General features: G+C 36.2%; 1 protein-coding gene across 3 annotated transcripts; it reads left to right on the forward strand.

The window, feature by feature from the left end:
• Positions 1–17: 17 nt before the first annotated feature.
• RB195_016628 (uncharacterized protein) lies at positions 18–22,417 on the forward strand (the record flags this gene model as incomplete). Of its 3 annotated transcripts, XM_064183241.1 has the most annotated exons (10): positions 18–109; positions 575–716; positions 7,205–7,359; positions 7,630–7,762; positions 7,835–7,948; positions 17,853–18,001; positions 21,537–21,609; positions 21,668–21,805; positions 21,920–22,039; positions 22,334–22,417. In XM_064183241.1, 10 exons carry the CDS (start codon positions 18–20, stop codon positions 22,415–22,417), a joined length of 1,200 nt encoding a protein of 399 aa, XP_064039121.1. The 3 variants fall into 3 exon arrangements, with proteins under 3 accessions (XP_064039121.1, XP_064039122.1, XP_064039123.1); XM_064183242.1 differs by lacking the exons at positions 7,205–7,359; positions 7,630–7,762 and having other exon boundaries at positions 101–109; positions 575–609; positions 667–736; XM_064183240.1 differs by lacking the exons at positions 18–109; positions 575–716; positions 7,205–7,359; positions 7,630–7,762 and having other exon boundaries at positions 7,898–7,948.
• Between the last annotated feature and the right edge of the window lie 213 nt (positions 22,418–22,630).

Raw genomic sequence — 22,630 nt, forward strand, 5'->3', positions numbered from 1 at the left:
AAAATGTGCAAACAGCTATGAGAATTGCAGATACGTATCCTGATTTTTCCACGTGGAAGGAAATCAAACACCAATCATCACGTCGATACTTGACAGATCTATGGTCAAGGTTTGTGTTGTTGTGATCTTTTCTTTCATCCATTTTCCTATCTATTTTATTTTATTTTTTCAAATTCATTCTTTTAACCACTGATAAACGTCCAGAAAATAACATAGAATGACCGAGAATTTACCGCATTCGTGTTATAATTTTACTTTCTTCCCTTATTTATTTCTAACACCAAAAGAAACATATACAAATTACTCATCGTCTCTTTGCGTTCGCTCCCATGTCATGATCCATAGATTATTTTTTTAAATCTTTTAAAATTTACAGCTAAAACGACATCTCGAAGTGTATTTACTTTGGAAAAGAGCTTACAATGGTTTTGTAATTAATTAATTACCGACATAGATATACTATTATCGTTTCCTTTTTTTAAATGGAATAGTTCGTGGTGTAAATACATGATATTTTCTTTTGGTTAGCATATTTGCGCTCGCTCCTAGATTGTTTGAGCAGAATCTCTTACAGGTGCAAAAAAATTACAAATCTGGTCCATTCCATCTGTATCCAATGGATATTTGGCTACAGACTGTGTTTCTCAACGTTTTTGGATTGTGAAGAAAGGATTCGATTCTGTTTATCTTTCAACTTCGACGATATGAGCAGATCGGTAGGAAGCTGTTGACGCAGGTAGGCCTACAGAATTGCTTCACGATTGTGGAAACACCACTAACAGATCTCAACCCACAGTCTGTAGAACTTTTCACCTCTTTCAGTACCCATAGCAGAACATTTTTTTTTGAGAATTTTTGTGTAGAGCTTAAATTTACGATCTTGTCCTTCGAATCCGGGATAACAACAAATCCATTTACTATTTTCACTTTATTTATTACTTCACTACGCCAAAAAACATCTTACATAAATGCCCATAGTCCAAAAATAAACCAAAAGGATGAATGCATTGCAATCACAAGCGAGCTAGACCGGTCCCAAAGCTCTCTGGGTTTTGATCCACGGGGCGGACCGCTATGAAAAAAGAAGACTCTCATCACTCATAATTGTGGTACTAGGTATTGTGCTCCGTTACTAATATCAGCAGATTAGGTAAGCACTAACCAATCTGTCGTCCATTGCTTGTAACCCGTATGAATGCTTTCTGTAGGATGATGAGGAGTTTAAAAGGACAAATCACTCGCGACTTCGACTTTTCCAGGCTCTGACGAAGTCAATAATGCTAAAACATTGGCTCTTAATAAAGATTAGATAAAGATAGTAATAAGGATTGCCAATTTTAGTCATAGCCCAAACAATGAGAATTCCCACATCTGTCTTACTGTCGCTACCATAGAATTGTTTGATTTAGAGTTTTCTGGATTCAAAATTATGGTTATTTTAAGAAAAACCACGAGCATCTTCCTCTTTTATATCTTTCCCCTATAGCTGTTTTAGGAAGCGTACAAACATTTTGAGCAAACAATCGTTTTGGTCGTGAAATGGAACGATAGTCGTAGTGCATCTTTCGTTCTGGAAATGAACGGTGAACAAAAAAGTGTGCTTTTCTTCTAAAGCAAATAGTGGATCTTTTAGGCAGGAATCAATCAATCCCTTGATCACATTTTGGTGTCAAGCGTCCTGATTGTTGCCTTATCGGAAATTGACAAAATTGAATTTATTCTAGAGAATTTAGTTGATGTGGTGGAGCTAGTAGTTTTGTCCTAAATAATTTTAATAATTTAATAATTATCTAATTATTCAATAATTTAATTAATTCAAAATAATAATTTAATGGTTATTTTCCCGAATTTTATGATTCCAGAAAGCTTCCTTATATCACCAAAGTGAAATTTCGTCTTCACCTGAAATGATAGAGTGCAAACAGAAGGAAAGGAAAAAAAGATAATAGTAAATATGGAGAAAGATTGGTGAGAGCCAAACGGAAATTGAAAAAAAAAAATCCTCGAACAAACTCGTTCCTTATTCGATAACGTAAAGAGCATAAGAGTTTAGCGGACAACCTTCAAGTTTTGGTTCCAGTCACATAAGAAGTGAGCAAGGAAAAAGGAGAGGAAGAGAACAATTACTGGAAACATTTTAATTAGTCAATTCTTTTATTTTATTGAAATGCTGTTTTTAAAGCCTAGAAATCCATATTTTCACTTCTGCATCAAATTTTGTAAATTTCAAAGTGTTTCTTTTATTTTTCTTCGATATTTCTTTTTCTGTCTCCTATCGATTAGGAGAACAGATGTAAATACGTTTCGACTTACGAAGAACGTGTCCATTTTTCCATTTTCAGAGAAATGTATTGTGTCCCATTTGAATCAGTCATCTGGATTATTTTTACGTGTTACGCCCTAACGCAACCATCAAATGCCCCAAACAAAAACTATTCATCCACTAATCCGCGACCAGTTCTCTCCACACCGCTACCCAGTTCTGTTTTTTTTTCCGTTTGCTGGTTGATGAAGTTCTAAAGATCCAGAAGGATGAAACCGACGAGATAAATTTATTCATTCCTTCTATTCATCATTATTTACTTTTCATTATTTTTAATTACCGTAATTATCGAGCATATTTAACAGGAATATTTACATTTTCATTACATTCTGAGTGGTTTGGCAAGTTGCCCAATTATCATTCACGCTCAAAAACTCCAAACCTATCGTTCAATGTATGCAATTGCAATATTATTCGAAAAAAAAAAACCGACGCTAAGGAATATCAGGGACTTTTTTTTGGGAATTTCCAGGAGTTGGAACGAATTTTCCGAGAAGAAAACGTATTTTTCCAACATTATAGTGGACTAGGACATTGTTATTCTCTAACTTCTTATATTACTCCCAATACTGGTTGTTTTTCTTAGTTTTCCTCCTAAGGTACCCTCCGATATCCTCTCATTTCCTACAGTAATCGAATACGCTTCTCATCACATTCGTACAGTGACACTTGTGTTAATTACCTGCTCATACATGGCTTAGGATCCAAATGTGCTGGTTATGTGTGTCCTATCCGGTTTTCTCCCACATAGCTCCAGAACTAGAAACCATAGAAAAGAAACTAGAGTGGAATGTATCTATTTCTAAGGACTTTGGAAATTTGGAGTCCACGAAATGTCTGGAACTTCACACGATTCTCTACTGGCTACTGTCAGTTTTCTTTGCTTTTCTAGGCATGTTCGATCGGCAAATACTCCTTAATAAATTATTCTTATGATTGGATTCCCATAAAATGACTACGAGGTCTACTTTTTATTCGGAAAGACACCGTTTCTGTCACTTTACACTTAGATGGGGAAGTTCCGGAAATCTTAAAGAATAACGTTAACGACACCGGTCTGTAACGAATGAAATCGTAAATGGATAACCGTCACTGCGTTTCATGTACGTTTATGGTAGAGTCACTTGTCATCATCTTACTCGTTTTTATTTAGTCATCGGCTGTAAAGAGTCGTATTGTTAGGTTATTTGATCCACTACTCTATTTCATGCAAATCCTGTTCCATTTATTCGCATGTAAGAGTGTAAAGAGTAGCTTCGTCGGATGAGTGAACTGTGCGCTCTCAATACACCTCATTTCCCGATCTACAGCGGATTTTTCGACATTTCTCTAAAATCGAAGTCTCCAGAAGTCTCTGTAAGCAGTTGTAGATGTAAGGAGTCCCTACTTTAAAAGACAATATCCCACAAAAATATATGGTAATATGGAATATGGTAATATCCCCCTGAATCTTTACATCGTTTTATTATTTTTTTTACATTACTTTATTATTTTCATGTTATTTTTTTCACTTTTATATACTCGTACGAGATAACGGTCAACTGGCTGAGATGCCTCGTCGTTGATGGCTGATAAAGTAGTCATGAATAAAAGTTTCCCGGGGAAAAAAAAACTTCTCCGAGAAACTCGTTTCTCGCGGATTTCGCAAAAGTTCACATGAAAGTTTAACAGTACAAAATGTTTTGCTGATGTTATAAAAAAGCAAACATTTTAAATAAATATCAAATTATAAATATAATGTGGAGCTGTGATTCCAAATTTTAATGTCTACATTTTTTTTCACTCTTTCTAGGATAGAAAATAAGGGCAAGTTTTTTTTTTCCAAACGTCTGTTTCAACGTAATAAACTGTTAGAAAAATAAATGGTTGGGAGTTTTTATAGTAAATTTCTTCGAAACGAAAGGAAAAGAAAGAAAAAAAAAACGGATTTTTATGTTCACAGATCCTATCCTTCATCATTCACACAAATTTTTGTCAATCGGAATGTTTGACTTTTAATTACTCAGTGATTATAATTATGGTCCATTAAGAAACTAAGCCTGAAATATCTACAGTTTTAGGAGACATTTTTTTAGCTATTCATTTTTTAGTTTTGTGCAATGAAAAAAAAAACAAATTACAATTACACTAGAAAATTTGACTTCTTTTATTTTAAAAAATTCTCTGTTAGTATTTTCTGATTACACTACATTTAAAACCAGTTCACAGCTTCTAGGTACAACTTATGATCTAGAACCACGGAATATTTCGCTAAGTTTTTTCCTGAAATTTCGAAGGGCTTATTCAAGTCAGTTTAGTAATTTGTCTATCTAACACTAATCTTTTTCTTTCAACCTTTTTTTTCTTCCTTACTTCCTTCTTTTTTTTTCTTACTTCTTTCTTACATTTTCCTACAACATTAACAAAGTTTACGCTTTGGGAAGGAGCGATTTTCAGGGAGCTGCTGCTAATTTCCTTTAAGAACCACTCAGTAGTTTTTCTTATCCTCTTCTTACAAGTCGAATAGTTAGGTTTAATCCATGAAGGATTGATCGATTTTGTGCACTTTATTTTTCATCCTTATCCTTATCCTTTATCCTTCTTGCAAAGACCCAAATACTCCGCTGGTCGATAAACTCAAAGATGATAAAAGAAAGAGAACTTGAAAAAAAAAACCGAACAAAGAAGACCATGTGATAATTACGGCGTAAGAGAAAGAACCGTACATTTGCAAATGTCCTCTGTTTCGCGGTGATGGCGCATCGTTTTTATGTGCTTAAGGTCCCGAGCACATTTCCAAACCCATTTAAATCGAATTTCATCTATTAAGGGCATTAAGGTCATTATACTATTAATATGCTGCAACTATTAAATCATTATATTATGATTAAATCATACCAGAACCAGAAAATCATCCACACCCACTCTTTCCATAACAGACATTGGAATTTTATTGATTATTATACTAATGACTCATTTTTTGACTCATGTGTGACCGGCATCAAAAATCCCTCCATTTTTGACCTTTTGCTTCTCGGCGCTCCCGGCGCTGTAACCAGCGTGACCACAACTTTTTTTAAGACGAGAATCTTCTTTTTTTCAATGGATTTTTTTCATATTGATTTTTTCGCATTTTCCATAAAGGATCTACATAATGGATTTGTAACCGAGTATACATTTGAGGAGCTTTACACTATCTGTTGAGGACTGTTGAAACTTGTTCCTTGCTGAAGCTAAGGTAAGTTAAGGTGGACATGGACGAAGATCCTTGAAGCTATGGTGTGATGTGAAAAAAAAAAACAAATTTTAATGTCTACATTTTTTTTCACCATTCTAAAGGCAAAAAAGATAGGTTTTTCCAAACGTCTGTTTCAACGTAATGTATTGTTAGAAAAATAAATGGTTAAAAGTTGTTGTAGTAAATTTGAAATGTGAAATTGTGCAGCTTGGAAAGTTGACCTATTATGACAAAAAGGTTCCTAGTAAGTGAGCTATTGATTGATTATGATAGAGTACTTTCCAAAACAAGAAAGAGTAGAACCTGCTTTAGAAATTTGTTTGTTATTCTTTTTATTACGGCCAATATTGTGCCAAATTTAGAAAAAAAACCAAACACTAATATTTTCTCACTTTTTCTTCGGGTTGTGATTATTTTACTTTTGCTGGAAAGATTTTCAAAAGAACAGTGCAAAAACAAGATAATAAAATCCCATTATTTGTTCTCCCATGTCGCAAGACCTTTTGTTTTTTTTTTTCGTAGCAGTTTCTATGGAAAGAGCGAGATCTTTTTTTTTCAATGTGGCTACGATTCCTGCGTTGTCTTTGAAACGTTTCTGCACAGCATCTACGTACATATATCCTGTATTTACTTACTTATTTTTAATTTAATTTTAATTAATTAATTTATTTTTTCTCATTCACGTACACATATCCTGATAGTTTCATGAGAACTACTCTTAACTGATTTCTTTTTTTTTAATAATCTAATTAATTAATATAATTTAATCCGTAATTTTAAATCTTATTTATAAAGGTTGAATTTCGTCTGAAACGTTCCCTTGCTCCGCTTTGTTAGACGTATGATTATCATTATTACTGTTGTTTCTATCATATTATTTTATCAATATAAGACTTTAATTTATTTTTAATTCATTTGAATTGATTTTATAAGCTTTTATATTATTTTTGAGCATATGATATGAACTACAAAGACTTGGAAACTAGAAAAAAAGGAATTGTTGTTCGAAAGATCAAAACGTGAAATTTAGGATAATCTCTAGTTTTTTCTAGTCTCTGGATGAAATAGTACTGATCGCGTAATCGCGTACTCACCTGCCACTGCGTTGGCTATGTTTGCTTCACGAATGAATAATTAATATAATTGGATGTACAGCGCTTAATTAAGTTGCTCCACATTCCTTTTTTTTGCGGAAAAGAAAAGAAGAAAAAGAAAGCTTCTTTCGCCTTTTGTTTCTATTTCCTGCGCATGGTTGGGTGTTACCAGAAAATTTTACAAGAACGTGCTACTCTTCAGTAAGAAGTGCTTTCGGTGATGTTTTCGAAGTTTAAAAAAAAAATTAAAAAAAAAGAAATTAGAGGGGTACTGTGTATGTCTAACAATCTAAAAAGATTAAAGGGGTACTGTGTGTGTTTCTTCATCAAATAATCCTAGCTTATTACTAGAATTATATAGTCTAATCAATCAATACAAACTGAGAGATGAATCGAGCAATGAGTAATGCATGAGGGAAAACATCGCCGATGAACCCCGTAAGCGTGTGCGTAGCTTCTAAGCGTATAACGAACGGCGCAGATTATCATCAACATTTCTGGATTCTCAACTGGGATTAGGAGAAAAATTAAAGACAAAGACAAAAAGTACAACAAGAATCACGTTTAAAGGGCAAGGATTTCCACTCGGAAAACTCGCTAATTCTCCTCTACGCTCAATTATTCTCCATTAGATTAGGTGTTGAGCGCGAACCGCAAGCGACGACAATCGACGGACGGACGGACGGTCAGTCCGTTGAAACGTCGGTCGTCGTCGCCGCATTCCTGTACGGATGACGAATCGTAGCCACGAGTGACTTGTCATCGACATATGATATATTCGATGGTGGTTGTGATTCGGGCTTTGGCGAACTTTTCCCGGACTCATTTTAGATCTGTTCGATCGAATTCGATTTATCATTACAATGTTTTACATTCGGATCATTAGTGCTAGTAGTAGTAGTATTCGTACGATCTACTGGTGCAATTCGGGTCGTAGTACAACCACCTGAATCGTAAACATCGCGCAGGGAGTGTGTGTGTGTCTCATTGGGAAGGGAGGAGAGGGCGTGCGTATGTCTCTCTGTCTGTCCGTCGTCTGTGTCGTATGTGCGTGTGGCCGGGCCGAGAAATACCCAGAGAGAAAGTCGCCGTGATCGTCGTCTTCGTCTTCGTCGTCGTCGTTTCATCGTTCGTCTCTCATCTCGTCGTTCAGAGTTTCGAACTCGTTCCTGATCCACAGCTATCCATAGATAAATTTAGGATCTACGAATCTACATAGTTGCTCGTTTTACCGACGACTTAAGCGACACCGCAGTAGTCAACATGGCTAACCATGGACCCAGCTATGGACTCAGCAGAGAGCTTGAGAAAAAGGTGAACATTATGACTATGTAGAGGTTTCTTCTTCAAATTTTTTCACGTTTTCTTTGATTTTTCCTTATCCACTGTTTACCGTAACAAGTGTACACCTTGTTTATTTGCTCATTCTTACCCTGGTGAGTTAACTCAATAAACCAGATTCACTTTAAACAAATCAACTATCATTAAAAACTCTCATTGAAGTTTCTTTCCTTTATAGATGTGCTATGAAAGTAATTTTACTACGTTTTTCCATCCAAACTATCCTTATATTTCAATAATTGTTCTCTTTAATAGAGCCGGACATCCTTATATTCCTATTTTCCATCAAGTCACCACAACCCAAATTGGATCCTATTTTGACCTAGTTCTTTCTTTCTTTTTTTCTAGGGTATTAGTGCGATTCAATCTCTTTTTTTTTCTTTTCAGGCTCTCACTAGGCTTTCTGGATTTTCTATTTGCCTCCTTGTATAATATACTCACGAGATCATATGTATGCTCATAGAAGAGACTTTGTGATATCGAGCCGTCACATCTCTCCTCGTTCTATGGCTTTGAAAACTAAATGGAATTCTCTTGTTGATAAAGACTTCAAAAAATGCGCTCAAACTTATGTCCTGCTACTATTTCTCCGTGATTTCGTGCTATTTTCGCTTAGACCTCTAATTAAGTACTTTTTTCGAAAGAATCCGTGCTAAATATCTAGCGTAGAGGTAAGCCATTATGATTTTTTTTTGCCTTTTTCTAGAAAGACCGTGTCCCTCTCCCTCCCTAACACCTTTTTTTCTCCTATAAAAAGACTATAATTGGATCAAAATGACCTGAACCCTGGGGCATTTATTTATTTATTTATTTGGATCCGTAAGTAGTTGTTCCCTAGATGGAACCTTTGCTAGCTTAAATCAAACTCCAAAGGTGAGCGAAGGTCCCAAAGCTCAATTTGCTTACGGAATTGTGCTCTTCTAGATAGTTCAGAACCTGACTGTAGGACATTTCTGATTTAACACCTACATAGCGAAATCGATTTAATTTCCGAATATTGTCGAAAATATTCTTCTTTTGGGTCTAATGGGATTCTTTGGAAAAAGGAAATTCTACCCCTCATGTAAACTCGGATGCCATGGCTCTTGGTGGTTGATGAAGTTGGTTTTCAGTCAAAATTGATAAAATTCATGAAAATAGCGATGATGTTAACAGTATCTTATTCATCTCTCAGTCCATCCTGCAAAAAAAAATCTCGACGATTAATTTTTTTTCCATCACAGTTGACCAGAGATCACTATAGGAGAACAATCCTCTAGGATCTGTGCTATGTTCAAGTACCCGATCCAGGTAATCCGCTTGTTTGATTCTGCCCAATTCTTGTATTTAGTTTTGCTTGTCAATTTTTTTTTTGCTCTCTGTCATATCGTCTTCTGGAACATCATTTCAATATGCGTTTTACATTGTTCTCGCTTGTTCCACTTTTCTTTCGATTTCAAGACCGGTTTTCGTTCAATTAGTAGGGCTTAACACAATTGTTCCACGTCTGACAACAATTTCCAGTGATTAACTTTCGATTGTTCTAATTTCTTCGCTGTCGTATTTCGTCTTGATCGTTTTGGACTGCGATCAACATTTAATCTCTCCCTAGACGATGTAGCCTGAATTTTTAAGAAAAGGAAAGATTGTTCTGGAATTTAGTAAATTTTTTCATGGTTTTCCTTAAAGAATTGGTGCTTATGCCCGTTGTTGTATTCATTTTCCTTGAAGAAAAACTCAATTTCAAAAAAGTTTCGATGTATTTAAAGATTTTAGCCAGTCAACTCCTTTAAATTAATTTTATTTGGAATTTTTTCAAAGTACTTTCACTTCTAATCTTTGTTATTTCAAGTCTATCCAGCTCCATGAGTGCGGGATTGAATAAAAGCAAATAAATGTCATACCAGGAATCGTATCTGCAGATCTCTTTAAATTTTTTCGAAAGATGCCTTTCTGCACACGAGAAGCAACCGTTCCAGTTTCGTTTCTTTCTTTTTGGTTGAGGAGGAAGTCTTCGAATTGGAACGCTGACTAGTTCTTAGAACTAGACAGTATAAAAATAGTTTTCTTCGATAGTTCGGCGCCATTCGCAAAAGAATTCGTTTCTTTCTTGTTCTTCGATCACTGCTTCGTTCCATTTCCATTCCAAGCACCTGGCACACTCCTCCTGCTTTTTTTTTTTGATGCGAAACTCTTACAATAGCCATAAAATTCGAAATGATCGACACGGCAACGTTGACTCAACGGCCATAGATAGGCTCTCTCTCCATCGAATCGCAAACGATTTCAAGAAGCAGCGAGTTGCAGGACATGTTTTTTCCGGCCTCCGTTAAGCTGGATGACATACACATCACAAAAGACGTACACCGTGTTCGATGTTTACTTGACGGCTCAACAACACGATGCCTTTGTTCCATTTTGAGGTGATAAAAAAAAACGCGTAGAGTGCGATCGCGTCTTCTCTTTTGTGCTCGTGGAATTTTCGCTTTTATTTTGATCCCTTAAAAGATAAAAATTTTGAAAAACAAGAAGAATAAAATTGTTTAGCCTCATAAAATATTTTATAAAGGTCTACAAGAAATTCTAACTAGGAAACTGTAGGGTTTTTGTCACGATAAGATTCTTCGTGGAAAAGTTCCCCCAAAAATCTTGGTAGTTCCCTGCTCAGAAAGGAATAGCAATTTTGCACTGACGTAAATATGTGCTCCTCCTTAGGTCCAAGCTCATTTGGATTCATGGAGCTGAATTTTTTAGATATTGATTGGTTCTGATCCCACGATATGGGTAGAATATGGGTGATTTACTACTACTTTTTACTTTGCAGCACGAAATTTGTCAATGATATGACCTCAGAGGCATTTTTTGGCATATTTATTCAAATTCTTAGACTTTTAGCCTTTCCACTTTGTTAGTTCTTTTCAAACCGGCCAAATCTACCTCAGAAAAACACTGAGAGCACTTAAAGCGTATGAAGACATGAAAGAAAGGGGCTTTATTTATAATTTTTAATAGTATTAATTTATATTTCTTAAAATATTTTTTGAAATGTGTTAAAAATTTGAGATAGAAGCCAGTTCTTCGCATTTAGCCATAAAATTTCCGCTCTCCATACTGACCTCCTAAGAAACGTCTCTCAAGGTGAATCTCCTCGGGTTTTTTCCCTATCGGTGGATCGGTGCAATGTCGAGAGAACTAGTTGTGTGCGACATTGTGACGTACAGTGTGTGAGTGAGTGAGTGAGTGTGGCGCCAATTTCCATTTCCGCACAGCTGTACGTCTCCATTCGTGTCAATTTCGGGGTGCAACGGTGGCGGACAACGACAGTCACAAGTCCAGATCCTCGGCCGTGCGTCAAGGACATCTCATCGCGGCGGCACCGCAACTTCTTAATTCCAGTCATATTGGCGACAACCATACCCATACATACCCGTGTATGTCGTCGATAAATCCACCGAGGAACGGATCGTCGATTCGATGATCCTACTAATTTCCATCGCCGTTTCCATTGTCCCATTCACGCACACCCGGCCCATATATAAGTTAATCGTGGATCTAAGTCGACAATTGCGTTTACTAAGAAGGATTTTCCTCCATTGTTCAGTGCTCTTATCGGAACGAAGACGATCGAAAACAACCTCATTTCGCATTTTCAAACTCGAATTCGACGATCCGAGGAGAGAAAGGGATGATGTGAAAAATGATGCGAAATGGTCTAGCAATAATTTACCTCTGTTTATTTTTTTCCACGAAAACTTCTTTGTGACTTGTGTGCTCACTGTAACATTTTCCATAGAATGTAGCATTTTTTAGAACTTCGGCTACAGTTCCTTTCTTACTTTACGTTCCGATGACTGTGACGCGGTTAACTAACTTAAGAAACTAGATTTCTTTAACTTTTTACGCCCTGCAACTACTTACAACTTCGTTTTACAGTTACAGTTTTTTTTTCGTCACAGTAGACGATTGTTCGCATAGATGCCTGTAGATTTACTTGATTTTGGGCAAATTTTCTGCGTTTCAGTAAGTTTATTCTATTCAAGGAGCAATTACCCTAGCACGATCAGGATCGCTTCATCTAAGCGACAATTCATAGTGGTCTTAAAAAATTGTCACACGCTTAATTCCTGTTCTATCATTTTATTTTAGCAAATTTCAGTTGCAATCCTTCTTTTGTTCAAATATTCGGTCCTCCCGTAGGTTTTTTCCCTACTTTTCTGATATTTTTGGGTTTTTTTTAAATTAAGCAACAAAACTATTCCAATAAAAAATATATATAGTCAGTAGAGTTGTCGGAAGTATTCGACCATCGATTTGATAGATTGTTGATTCTTTCGGTCGAGGACTTCGGTTGCTGTGAATAAATGGGTTCACGACTGCGTAAGGAAGCTTATAGGACAATCTAATCGATACACATGAATAATAAAGGGAGCACTATATTCGATTATTTTGTAGGATAAGTTTTTTTTCTAATGTATTAAATTTACTACTAAAATACGAAAAAAAGAAGCACGGCGACAAACTCATTTGCATAAAGTGTATAAAGTAATGAGAAGAGTGAAAATCACCTGTCAATCCATTAAAAACCATTTTTGCTATTCAGCTACTGTAGCAAAAATCTCCTCTGTACAGAACTGATAACTAAACTTCAGCTTCTTACGCAAAAATTAGAAAATTATTATTTGCTATATTATATAACTATATCATTATATACTTACTATATTGTATATATAATTAAAGCTATATTACAACTATATTATTATATTATTAGCCTTACTGGCTAAATTTTTTGGATTTAAATTAATAATTCTAAAAAAAAGCGTTTCAAAAAGCGCGCCGTTGTTGATGGTTTTTTGGACGTGTCGGCCCGTGCATAACCGCTTGAAATCTGGAACGTTCATCGAACTATCGTATTCGGGCCGGATTAACCGACCTCTGATGGAATCCATGAACATAAAAAGTGTTACGAGACCTCCTCCTAACCGTTACAGTTTACAAAGCCTATATAGACATCTTAAAAAAAAACTCCATCGAGTTCTATTTATAGTTTCGTGAAAGCGTAACGAACTGTGAAACAATTGCGCCGGACGCTTGCGCTTGTGGTGGGGCCCTCTCACTAGCTGCAGTCCTGGAGCTGAGCCAGGGTCCCATCGCACCATTTCAAACGGAATCTCTAGCGCAGTTTGTGCCTTAGATTAGATTGGCCAACTTTGACTCTGGACTCACTAGAAGACTACTTTGACCCTAGTAAGTCCATTGAATTTAGCAGCGACCGAACAGCTGGAGATTTTAAAGAAATTTCTATAATTGTTAGTCATTCAGGAATTGCTAAAGTTAACGTTAATTTCATTCCAATTTTTCCTTAATCCTAGCAACATCGCTGACAGAGTTCTTCTCATTCTCTCTTAGTCTTCCGAGCAATAAATGCTTCCTAGAATCGTGGAATGAATGACGTATCTAAATTTTTTTTTTGGGAAATACGGCTCATACGTATACGAGAATTCGTGAATCGATGTGCTCGTCTTTTTTTCCCTCAAGTGCCTGATTGTTGCACCTCATGCGCGTATGTTTACAATTTAACCTCTTTTTTTCTCTCAATGCGACGAGTACGGGTACTGGTACCGATTTGTGGTAGAAAAACCACGGAGGGCGACCAAAACTCCTTAACGGGAGATCTTTCATTCGTGGAATCGATGACGAACCTAAAACAATGGGACCTAAAATTGGGATTTTTAACGGGAAAAACTGCTGTACATAAGAAGAACTTTTGTTTTAAAATACCGCAATTTTTATAGTCAAACGAAGGTTCATCTCGTTTTCTAGGCTTTTTTAAACCAACATTTACTTAATTAATAAACTTTATTTCACACGCTTTGATCTTCGTAAAAAAAACATGTTGTAACTTCAGTTTTTTTTCCCCTCCAGTCAATTTTTCAATTCATTCCAAAGAACTTTAGTTCAAGCACCGTCAACTTAGGTTTCCTCCTCTACCACTTCTCCCTACTCGTTTTTCTCCTTTTCTCTTCCTCCACATCTTCTTGGATCAAACGATTTAAGCGAACACGTGAGGTGTGAGGTGTAGAGTGACCATTAATATTAGTAGGAACATAGAAGGATTTTGGATGAATAGATGGGAATAATAAGCAAATTACTCTTAATGAGAATCTTCGGATTTTTCGTACATTCGTCATGGTGTAGAAGATGACATCGACGTTATGGGATAGAATTAAGATGAATAAAAAAATTTATGGCGATAGTCGAAGAAGGAATGAAGGAGAATGACGGCTCACATAATAAAAACTTTCCTCCTAGCAACTGCAACGCGAATATCCTTCACCTCCTAAACAGTGGTTGGTTCAAAAATTCAAAAAAAAAAGAATTATTTGATCTGTTCATAAAATCAGGATAGCGCGTTGTTTAATTGCTACTCTGGAGGCGTCTTGGGATCGATTGAAAACGATTCCACTTGAGATATTAGTCAGTCTACGATACATCCACGAAATTCATGACGTTTTCCGCTCAACTACAAATCCCTACAAGTTTCTTCCTCGCTAGACCTTCTAAATTCTTAAACTGGCAGTCATTCCGCTGAATTTCTCATCAAACATCAAGTCATCGTCGCAGCAGAAGCAGTTCTCCTGCTATCGCCTTGCCGCAAAAAAAGAATGAGTCCGATCCAAGCAAAGCAACCCTGCAGCACCGAATTGGCTTCATTTATTGATTCGCAAAGATTGTTTGTGCGACGAAGAAATGTGTCCTGGATCGGAAAATGGCTAATCTACTCCTCATCCATGTTTGCACGCAACGTTCGGACGACTATTTACCCGTGAAATCGCGGTGCCAGCATGCTGAGAATTCTTTAAAAATACGGGAATGTGAAGAGTACTTGAACTTGCGAAAAATTTGTGTATTATTCGAATTTTTAATCATTCGATTCTCGAGAAGCGAAAAAGAAATGTTTTTTCCTTCAGTGGTATCTGAATTTGTCAAATTCTTTGGTTCATAATTCCGCACGACGTTAATATTCCACAGTTCAAGAAAGATTTTACAAAGTTTTGTCTGTCATTCTTGCGGTCTCTTATAAAAAAGAAAACGAAACTGTTATGTAAATGTCATGATTAATGGTTTTTCGGGAAAATTCCACTATTTTTCTGATTCCTTTGTTTCTCTAGGATCATACATCATATCCTCGAACGTAGGCGAAGATGGTCGCGTTTTAGTGCATACTGTAATTCCTGTTCTAAGGAACTTTGAAAATCCACCCTGAGAATCATTTCCGCGACCGTTCCGAGTCATTTATCCAGATATTGGGGTCGCATTGATATGGATATTTCCGAGTCCGCTTTTCAAAGACATGCAATTTATCCGCACGTCCTTGGTGGATTGCTGGATTCGCTAAACTGTGCCTAATTTGTGGAAGATTTCTTTTCTTTTTTTTTCTGAGGAGAAGGGACTTGAAGATTTTTGGTGAACGCAACCATTTAAGGGTCGATACCTTCGCGAAGTTTTTAGAGGATAACAAAAAGATAGAAAAATAAGATTTTTCAAATCTGGACAAGTGTCACTTCGGAATATACTGTTTCTGTATTATATTCTGATATATTACTGTCACGGGACCTCAAAAGAAGGCAAAACTGCCTGACATCGAAGTTGTTACTTAGTAACAACTAAGTTAGTAGTAATTGAAAACTGAATCATGTTCAGACAATGCGTAATTTAGGTCACATTTCGGATTTTGATAACCGGTTCCTTTGGTGTTTTTTTTTCCTGAAAGAAACGACAAAATGTGTACTACCTTCGCTGCTTATACGATCTAAAATCTCTCGATCACAAATGTCCACAAAACCCACAGCATACGTGAAGTCAATTCCGAAAGAAACAGATTAACTGATTCGTAAATGTTTTGATAAGAGCGGAATGGGGAATTTCTACTAGATTCCCTGTGTGCGGTATGCTAAAAAACTTTTGCTGATCCACAAATGCATCCATATTTTTATGCCTTCCATTCTTAAAATATAATTCTACTGAAGTTCTTCATTATTTTTTATTTCTGAAGTTTTTTCATTATTTTTTGTTTTTGAAGCCTTTTCGCCTTGATCCCATGCTCAGTCACAGAACTCCTGGAAAAACAATCCGCTGCCTGTCTGGAGAACTATGTAGTCAGCCCAATAGACATATTTTTAAAAATACTAAAGTAATATTTTTAAATTTTAAATACAGAATATAGAAGTAAAATACAGAATTTTACTCTGTATTTTACTTCTATATATATATATATATATATATATATATATATATATATATATATATATATAGAAGTAAAATACAGAGTAAAATTCTGTATTCAAAATATAAAAATAAATTTTGAATTTTAAATATAATATTTTAAAAAATTTCAATAATGGTTGCAGGAAAAGTGCATCTTTTCTTTTGCATAACACACTTTTGATAGAATGTTAGTAGAAAGAAGAATAGAATTTTTAAAATCATTTATTTTATTTTATATTTTCTAAAGGGACAAACAACTTGAAGAAATTTCGTTTTCACTACAAAGAGGAACAGGGTAATTACATACTAAGCCTTCTCAACATCCTAATCGAATTTGCTGACCAATCAATTATTATTATTATTTATTAATTGGTATTATTATTGATTGTTTTAAAAGCAATAGATCCTGCAAGAGACGTTGATACCTATGGAATCTTAGAAAAAAGGATGAGAAATTATTTTTTTGTTTATTTTTGAAACGTTTTTGGGGGAAAATCTACTTTTGCTCTAGCGAAACGCGCTTTTTTTTTTGAAAATCCCCTGTTAAATCGCTTCAATGCTGGTGTGAGAGAGAGTTTCACTGCGCGCCACATGAAGCGATTGCAAAAGATGATATTTAGAAAAAAGCGCATGGAAATCATGTTTTTTTGAAGATTTATGATGTGTAGCCGAGTCAATCCTCATGGGCCATCACGGGAGCAGAGCAGATCCCCTTTCAGAAGAAAACGAACATCACTAAAACTATGTAAGACGTAAACAAAGCAAATTTTACAAAGTCAGTAGTTTAGTACCCTCTTAAGAATTTACCTAATGTGATTTTCTTCTCACGAGTGCAAGCTCTGACGCAAATTATAAGCCTTTTGTAGGTGAGGTACCCGTCCTCATGTTCTTATTTTTATTTTCATTTTTTCTTATTTTTAAAAAGGGCTTAAAATGACCAATGTTACCCTACAGAAATGTAGTAACAAGAATAACTAAGGTACTGTACTCTTTCCAAAACAGAACTTTAAGAACAAGTCTTCCGGATTTAAGGCTCACCGGTTTTGATGCGTTATCCTGCAATCACCGAAGAAACAGCACTGATTTGTGTGCAAATTGGGAATCCCCCGTGGGCAAACGATTTCTGATGCACGACTGAAACTTAAAAAACTTGGGGAAAAAAACTTAGAAAAAAGGCTTTGATTCGGACGAATGTACTTACGTCACTTAACTTATCAAACTCAAATCAGCAACAATCTAGGATCGGAATAGTTAGGACATCTCAGGAGTTAAATAATTGTTGGGACTTTCATAGTTTCACTCATAACTTTCACAATTTTTTATACTAACACAATAGAAATTATAATTATAAATATAAATAAATAAAGAAGTACAGTTAACTCACATAACGATGAATATAAATAATAAAGAATTCTGGCACAATTTATTTATTTATTTATTTGTTTATTTATTTATTTATTTATTTATTTATTTATTGAAAACACCTGCAGGTGTGCCATAAAACAAAAAAAAAAAACAAGATGGAACAGAGCTCATTAGAATTTCGCCTGAATTTTACACAAAGGCACATTTTCAGGATTTCAGCGTTACTTTACATGACATTTCTTTCTTGCAAGACCCCTTCTTTTTCCAGAACCAAGCCCGATTCAGTTTGGAGGAGGCGATCGAAGTTCTGTTATGGGTTGAAAGTGTGACACAATTGCCATACGCTTGTGATCCAACCACATGTCAATCAGCAGCCGACGTCGCCGAACTCCTAAAGGACGGCGTTCATTTGTGCAAGTGAGTTGCTTTAAACGTGTGAAAATTAGAGAATTCAATAGAAATATCGTTCCACTAGAGAATTCAATCGAAGAATTCAGGAGAAATACCGTTTTTCTACCGGAACTGGAAAAATTGATTATCTAAGCAGCGTAGTAGTACTATTTTATTATCTTATCAAGTAATAATATCTATCACCAACGTCTCTTCCCAATTTTATTTATGTATTTTCTCAAATGTTTTTTTTCTTCCACCTACGCTTTATGTCTAGTATAGATCACAAACATGTAATTATACTGAGGATACAGAAAGGTACAAAAATTCTAGATTCAAAATTCTACAGCTGAAGTTTCAGAATCATTGCAACTACATTACTTGCTGTATTTTTGCTTATTTGTGTTATTTTCGTTTCTAGGAAGATTCCACTCCTTAAATTCCAAATGTGTAGTTCTATCGCTTCTTGAATGAAATCAGCTACATATTTTTCTGTGAAGGGGGAAATTAGTGCAGATCGAGTTATTTATTTGAACTGATGAATGCAACAGTTTCCAATTTTCTATTGATTTGTAAAATTTCGAGAAGCATTTTTTTCACATTTTTATCCTTAAATTTATTTCTTTTAAACAGAATATAATTAAGATGTACATGAGCCGTTGTTGTCGGGTGTCTATTGCCATCTTGTTGATAATAATTTTACATAGGAGTAGAAGTGTTGTGTTCTACTCATTAAAAAAAAAACTTTTCCACTTCCATTTTGAGATGGAGTTGTCCACGTTGTCGAAGTTTTTTTTCCGGCTATGTGATTCTGACGCGACCGGAGCAAACAGTACTTTCTGGAACCATGTCTGGGGAGTAGATGGATGTTGGATGAGGTATCAAAGTCCAAGAAAGCTCCAAAATCTTTTCACTTGTGACTTTGACGACATGAGCGTTTGGCGTTGTTGTGTAGGAAATATACTTTGTTTTGCTTCACCTTGAGTTTGTTTCCCAAATGATCCAATTGTTGGCAACAGTACACTTCGGTAGTGACTGTAGCATCTTCAAGTAGTAGCTCCTTCTCGAACGTTTACAACCTAATAGAAGTTTTTATAAAGCGCCACAGGAAACGTTGAGATGCGCCCAACGAAGTAACTTCATTCCATTTTCGACCAGTGGGCTATAGAACTTTAGAATAAGTAGAGAGATATTGAAGGCTGCAATTTTTCAGCTAAAAAAAATGTAAAGCAAAACCTAAGATCGTTAATATCCGTCATTATGACTGACATTTCGACGCTGTCCACTTCCATCTACGAAAGACAGCGTTTAGTTCAATATTCAATATTTTATTGTTTCTAAATTTTTACTAGTAAATCTATGTAGGATTTCAAGATATACGTTGCAAGTATCACAGGAAATATAGGGCAAACAGTGCCTACAAATCCAAAAATTGGATCGATGAACTGACCAGACCGAAAGAGGCCAGTCTTTGCGCCCGAAGGATCCACAGAATCCAAAAACCGCTTCATTGGTATTTGAAGATAAATGAGCTTGACGAAATGAAGAGCATTGAATTCTTTATGACGTCAACAAACCAGAAAATGAGGATTCTAAGTTTCCTCTGAGCCTTGACGTCGGGCATGTACCTGTGAATTATTAGGACATGTATAATTTGATGGAAACGACCTAAAACTCGGTGCAATTATAATTATGATTGCGCTTCATGCAGCGCTGAGGGCGAACGATTTGGGATCGGGATGGGACCTTCGCTAGGTCCACTCATCCCTTCAGTTCGAGTAAGTCCGCCGATCACCGATGATCCCACCTCAATTCCAACCGATCGATCCATCGCAGCATTTCGAGAGCAGCCGACTGCACCGCCCAACAAGTCCTTTTGAGCCGTCTATAGAAATTTGAGGTCTCTTTGTATGTTTTTAGTGGATTTTGTAAAACTAGCAGCACTTAAAGCAGTTAAAACGACTCAACACAACTACCGTAATTCACTGAGATTAACAGATAAAAATGAGATTCTAATTAACAACATAATATTATACAACAGCAAAACGTGACAAACAATGTCATCCATTTAAGGAATAGATTTCGAACCACTGGAATTCAGTTGCTTCTTTTTTCTTTTCTTTTTTTTTCGAGTGGGACCTTATTCTAAGCACTCATTTTGACGGAGGTGCGCCACGCAAACACAAGTAGCCATACTTCTTTTACGTTGGATAGCAAAAAGGTGTATTTGTGGCTTGCGCTGCGGTCGCTCGGCTTTACGGGACTCTCTGCCCAAAAGAAGCATGCGTATGTCGAATTTCCAGCGGAAGCGTCGCGGTCGTTGGGTGCAACACGAGCTCCTGTGGCTACATGTAATTAAAAAGTGAAATCATGTTGAAATATCGTGCTATGGGAAGAATCTAAAGCGACTGATATTTCGAAATTCTAGTTTTTTTTTCAAAAAAAAGGAATTAAACCTCAACAACTAAGGTTTTCTGCAGCGGAACGGTGGTGTTCGCTACCAATCGTTCATTTCAGTGCCTCTGTCATGCCCTCAATAGTGTTTTCGTACACAATTTAGCTCAAATAAACCTATTCACACGGCATTCAAATTATAGATTACACACGAAAATCGGACGAGTTCCCATTGCGGGCGGGGCCGCGGCACTCAACGAACCAATTGTAGAAGTTTTCTTTCGGTCCGCCTCTTTTTTCTCCCAAAACGCTCCATATCTTTTTGATACCGGAATAAAGGAATTAAAAATCATCAAATAAGAGTATTAACAGAGAAAGAAATAAGGAAAGAAAGAAATAGAAAAAGGGAGAAAGAAATTGAAGAGAAATTAACAATAAAAGCGAACGTAAGCGCCACTGGGTAATGTTACATCAAATAAAGGTGCGTAAATACAGTACGATATCCTACTACTACAATAAATATTATAAAACTGAGAATGAGATGAAAATACGAAACTGAATGAAGCGAAGATGTGTTAAGAGGCTCCTCCAGCCTAAGAGAACACATAAATTCGGGAAATCCAAACCCCCGGCCGGATCACAGCAGAGGGGTTAGGTACAGATCACGGATCGATGTTGTGATAATTCCAGTTACACTCTAATTAAGTGAGAGTCAAACGATACAGTATAGAACTACCATAGAAGCTTAGATTGACTCAGAAACAATGAAATGGATTAGGTTATTGTGTCATAGGTCTAAACTAACATGCACATATGTTTCTTTCCACTCAGGTGGATGTAGCACAGTCGGTAAGGGATTCGTCTGTGACTGCACGATCGATCGATGGGTCGAAACCGCCGAAACAAAGCGTTTCATCCCTCCGGGATCGATAAATTGGTACCAGAGTTGTCTGGACGGAAAAAAACACTAGTTTGACCTATCAGTTAGCCTCCGCAAGTGATTATAAGTTTTCACAAACCTCAAACGATTCTGAATTGAAGTGGAAGGCATCGGCGCATCCCCAGGATAGATCAACGTCGTGAATTCTGTCCTTTTATCCTTTATATGTTTCTTTCTTTACGTTACGTACGTTAATACGTCTTCACGCGTTCATTTCTTTACTTTTAGACTTATCAATAGGCTTCTCAATAATGGCGGTCGAGCGCCATACAATCCGAAGCCAAAAATGCCATTTCAAAAAGTTTGTCTCATTTTCTTAGCACTATAGTGCTCATTTCCTCCTATCAAATGATTTTCAGATGGAGAACATCTCGAATTTTTTGGAAGCATGCAAATCGTACGGTGTTGCTGAGATCAGCTGTTTCCAGACCGTTGATTTGTACGAAAATAAACAATGCTATAAAGTGATAGAATGTCTTCGTTCCCTTGCCGCCGTGGTATCTCAACTTATTCTTATTTCTTTTATTATTCCAAGTTTTTTTTTTTTTGTTTGTTTGTTTGTTGTTGTTGTTAAGGTTCGTGCCGTAAGAAAATATTCGTAGAGATTTTAGGCTCAAGCACGTGGTGCTGATGTTGAATTCCCACCGTGGGTTGTCCGGCTGTCCCATAGCCGTCCACGACAATTTCCGGAGTCAGTGATGCGACGTGGTGAAATGGTTATTCCACTACAGGTAAGGATATAAGATAATTTATCAATTAAGATCTATTCCACTAGCTTTAGACTTATAAAGTGAAACTTATCCAATAGATCTCTGTTGGAAATGAAATGTTCATGAATGATCCGGAGAGTGAATTTTACGAACGAATACGGCAAAAATACAGATCATTGATGCTAATCTTTCTTGAGAGATGAACAGCAGTCCTTTTCCGATACATTTCCTTCATAATCCATCAAATCACGTCCGATCAGTTTAGGAGAAAATTGATGGAAAAGAAGCTTTACGTTTGATAATTCTCTATTCCAGTACGGAACGAACAAATGCGCCAGTCAGAAAGGAATGACACCGTATGGACTAGCCCGCCAGATAAAACCTGATCCATCTGGATAAAAGATCATTCTATGTTTCTACTGAATTATGTGTGCACATAACGACATTTGAATAAAATTCATTTATTTATTATAAGGTTAATTCTAGTACCCTCAAGGCAGATTTTTCATAAATACATTCACTACTATTACTATTCTATTTCTCATCTGAAGACGGGGTAGATTGATAGGAGGGATGCAGTACAACAAACACACATACACAACACGGACTAAA

This window comes from Necator americanus, chromosome II (genome assembly GCF_031761385.1).
Source record: "Necator americanus strain Aroian chromosome II, whole genome shotgun sequence".
Classification (NCBI taxonomy): domain Eukaryota; kingdom Metazoa; phylum Nematoda; class Chromadorea; order Rhabditida; family Ancylostomatidae; genus Necator; species Necator americanus.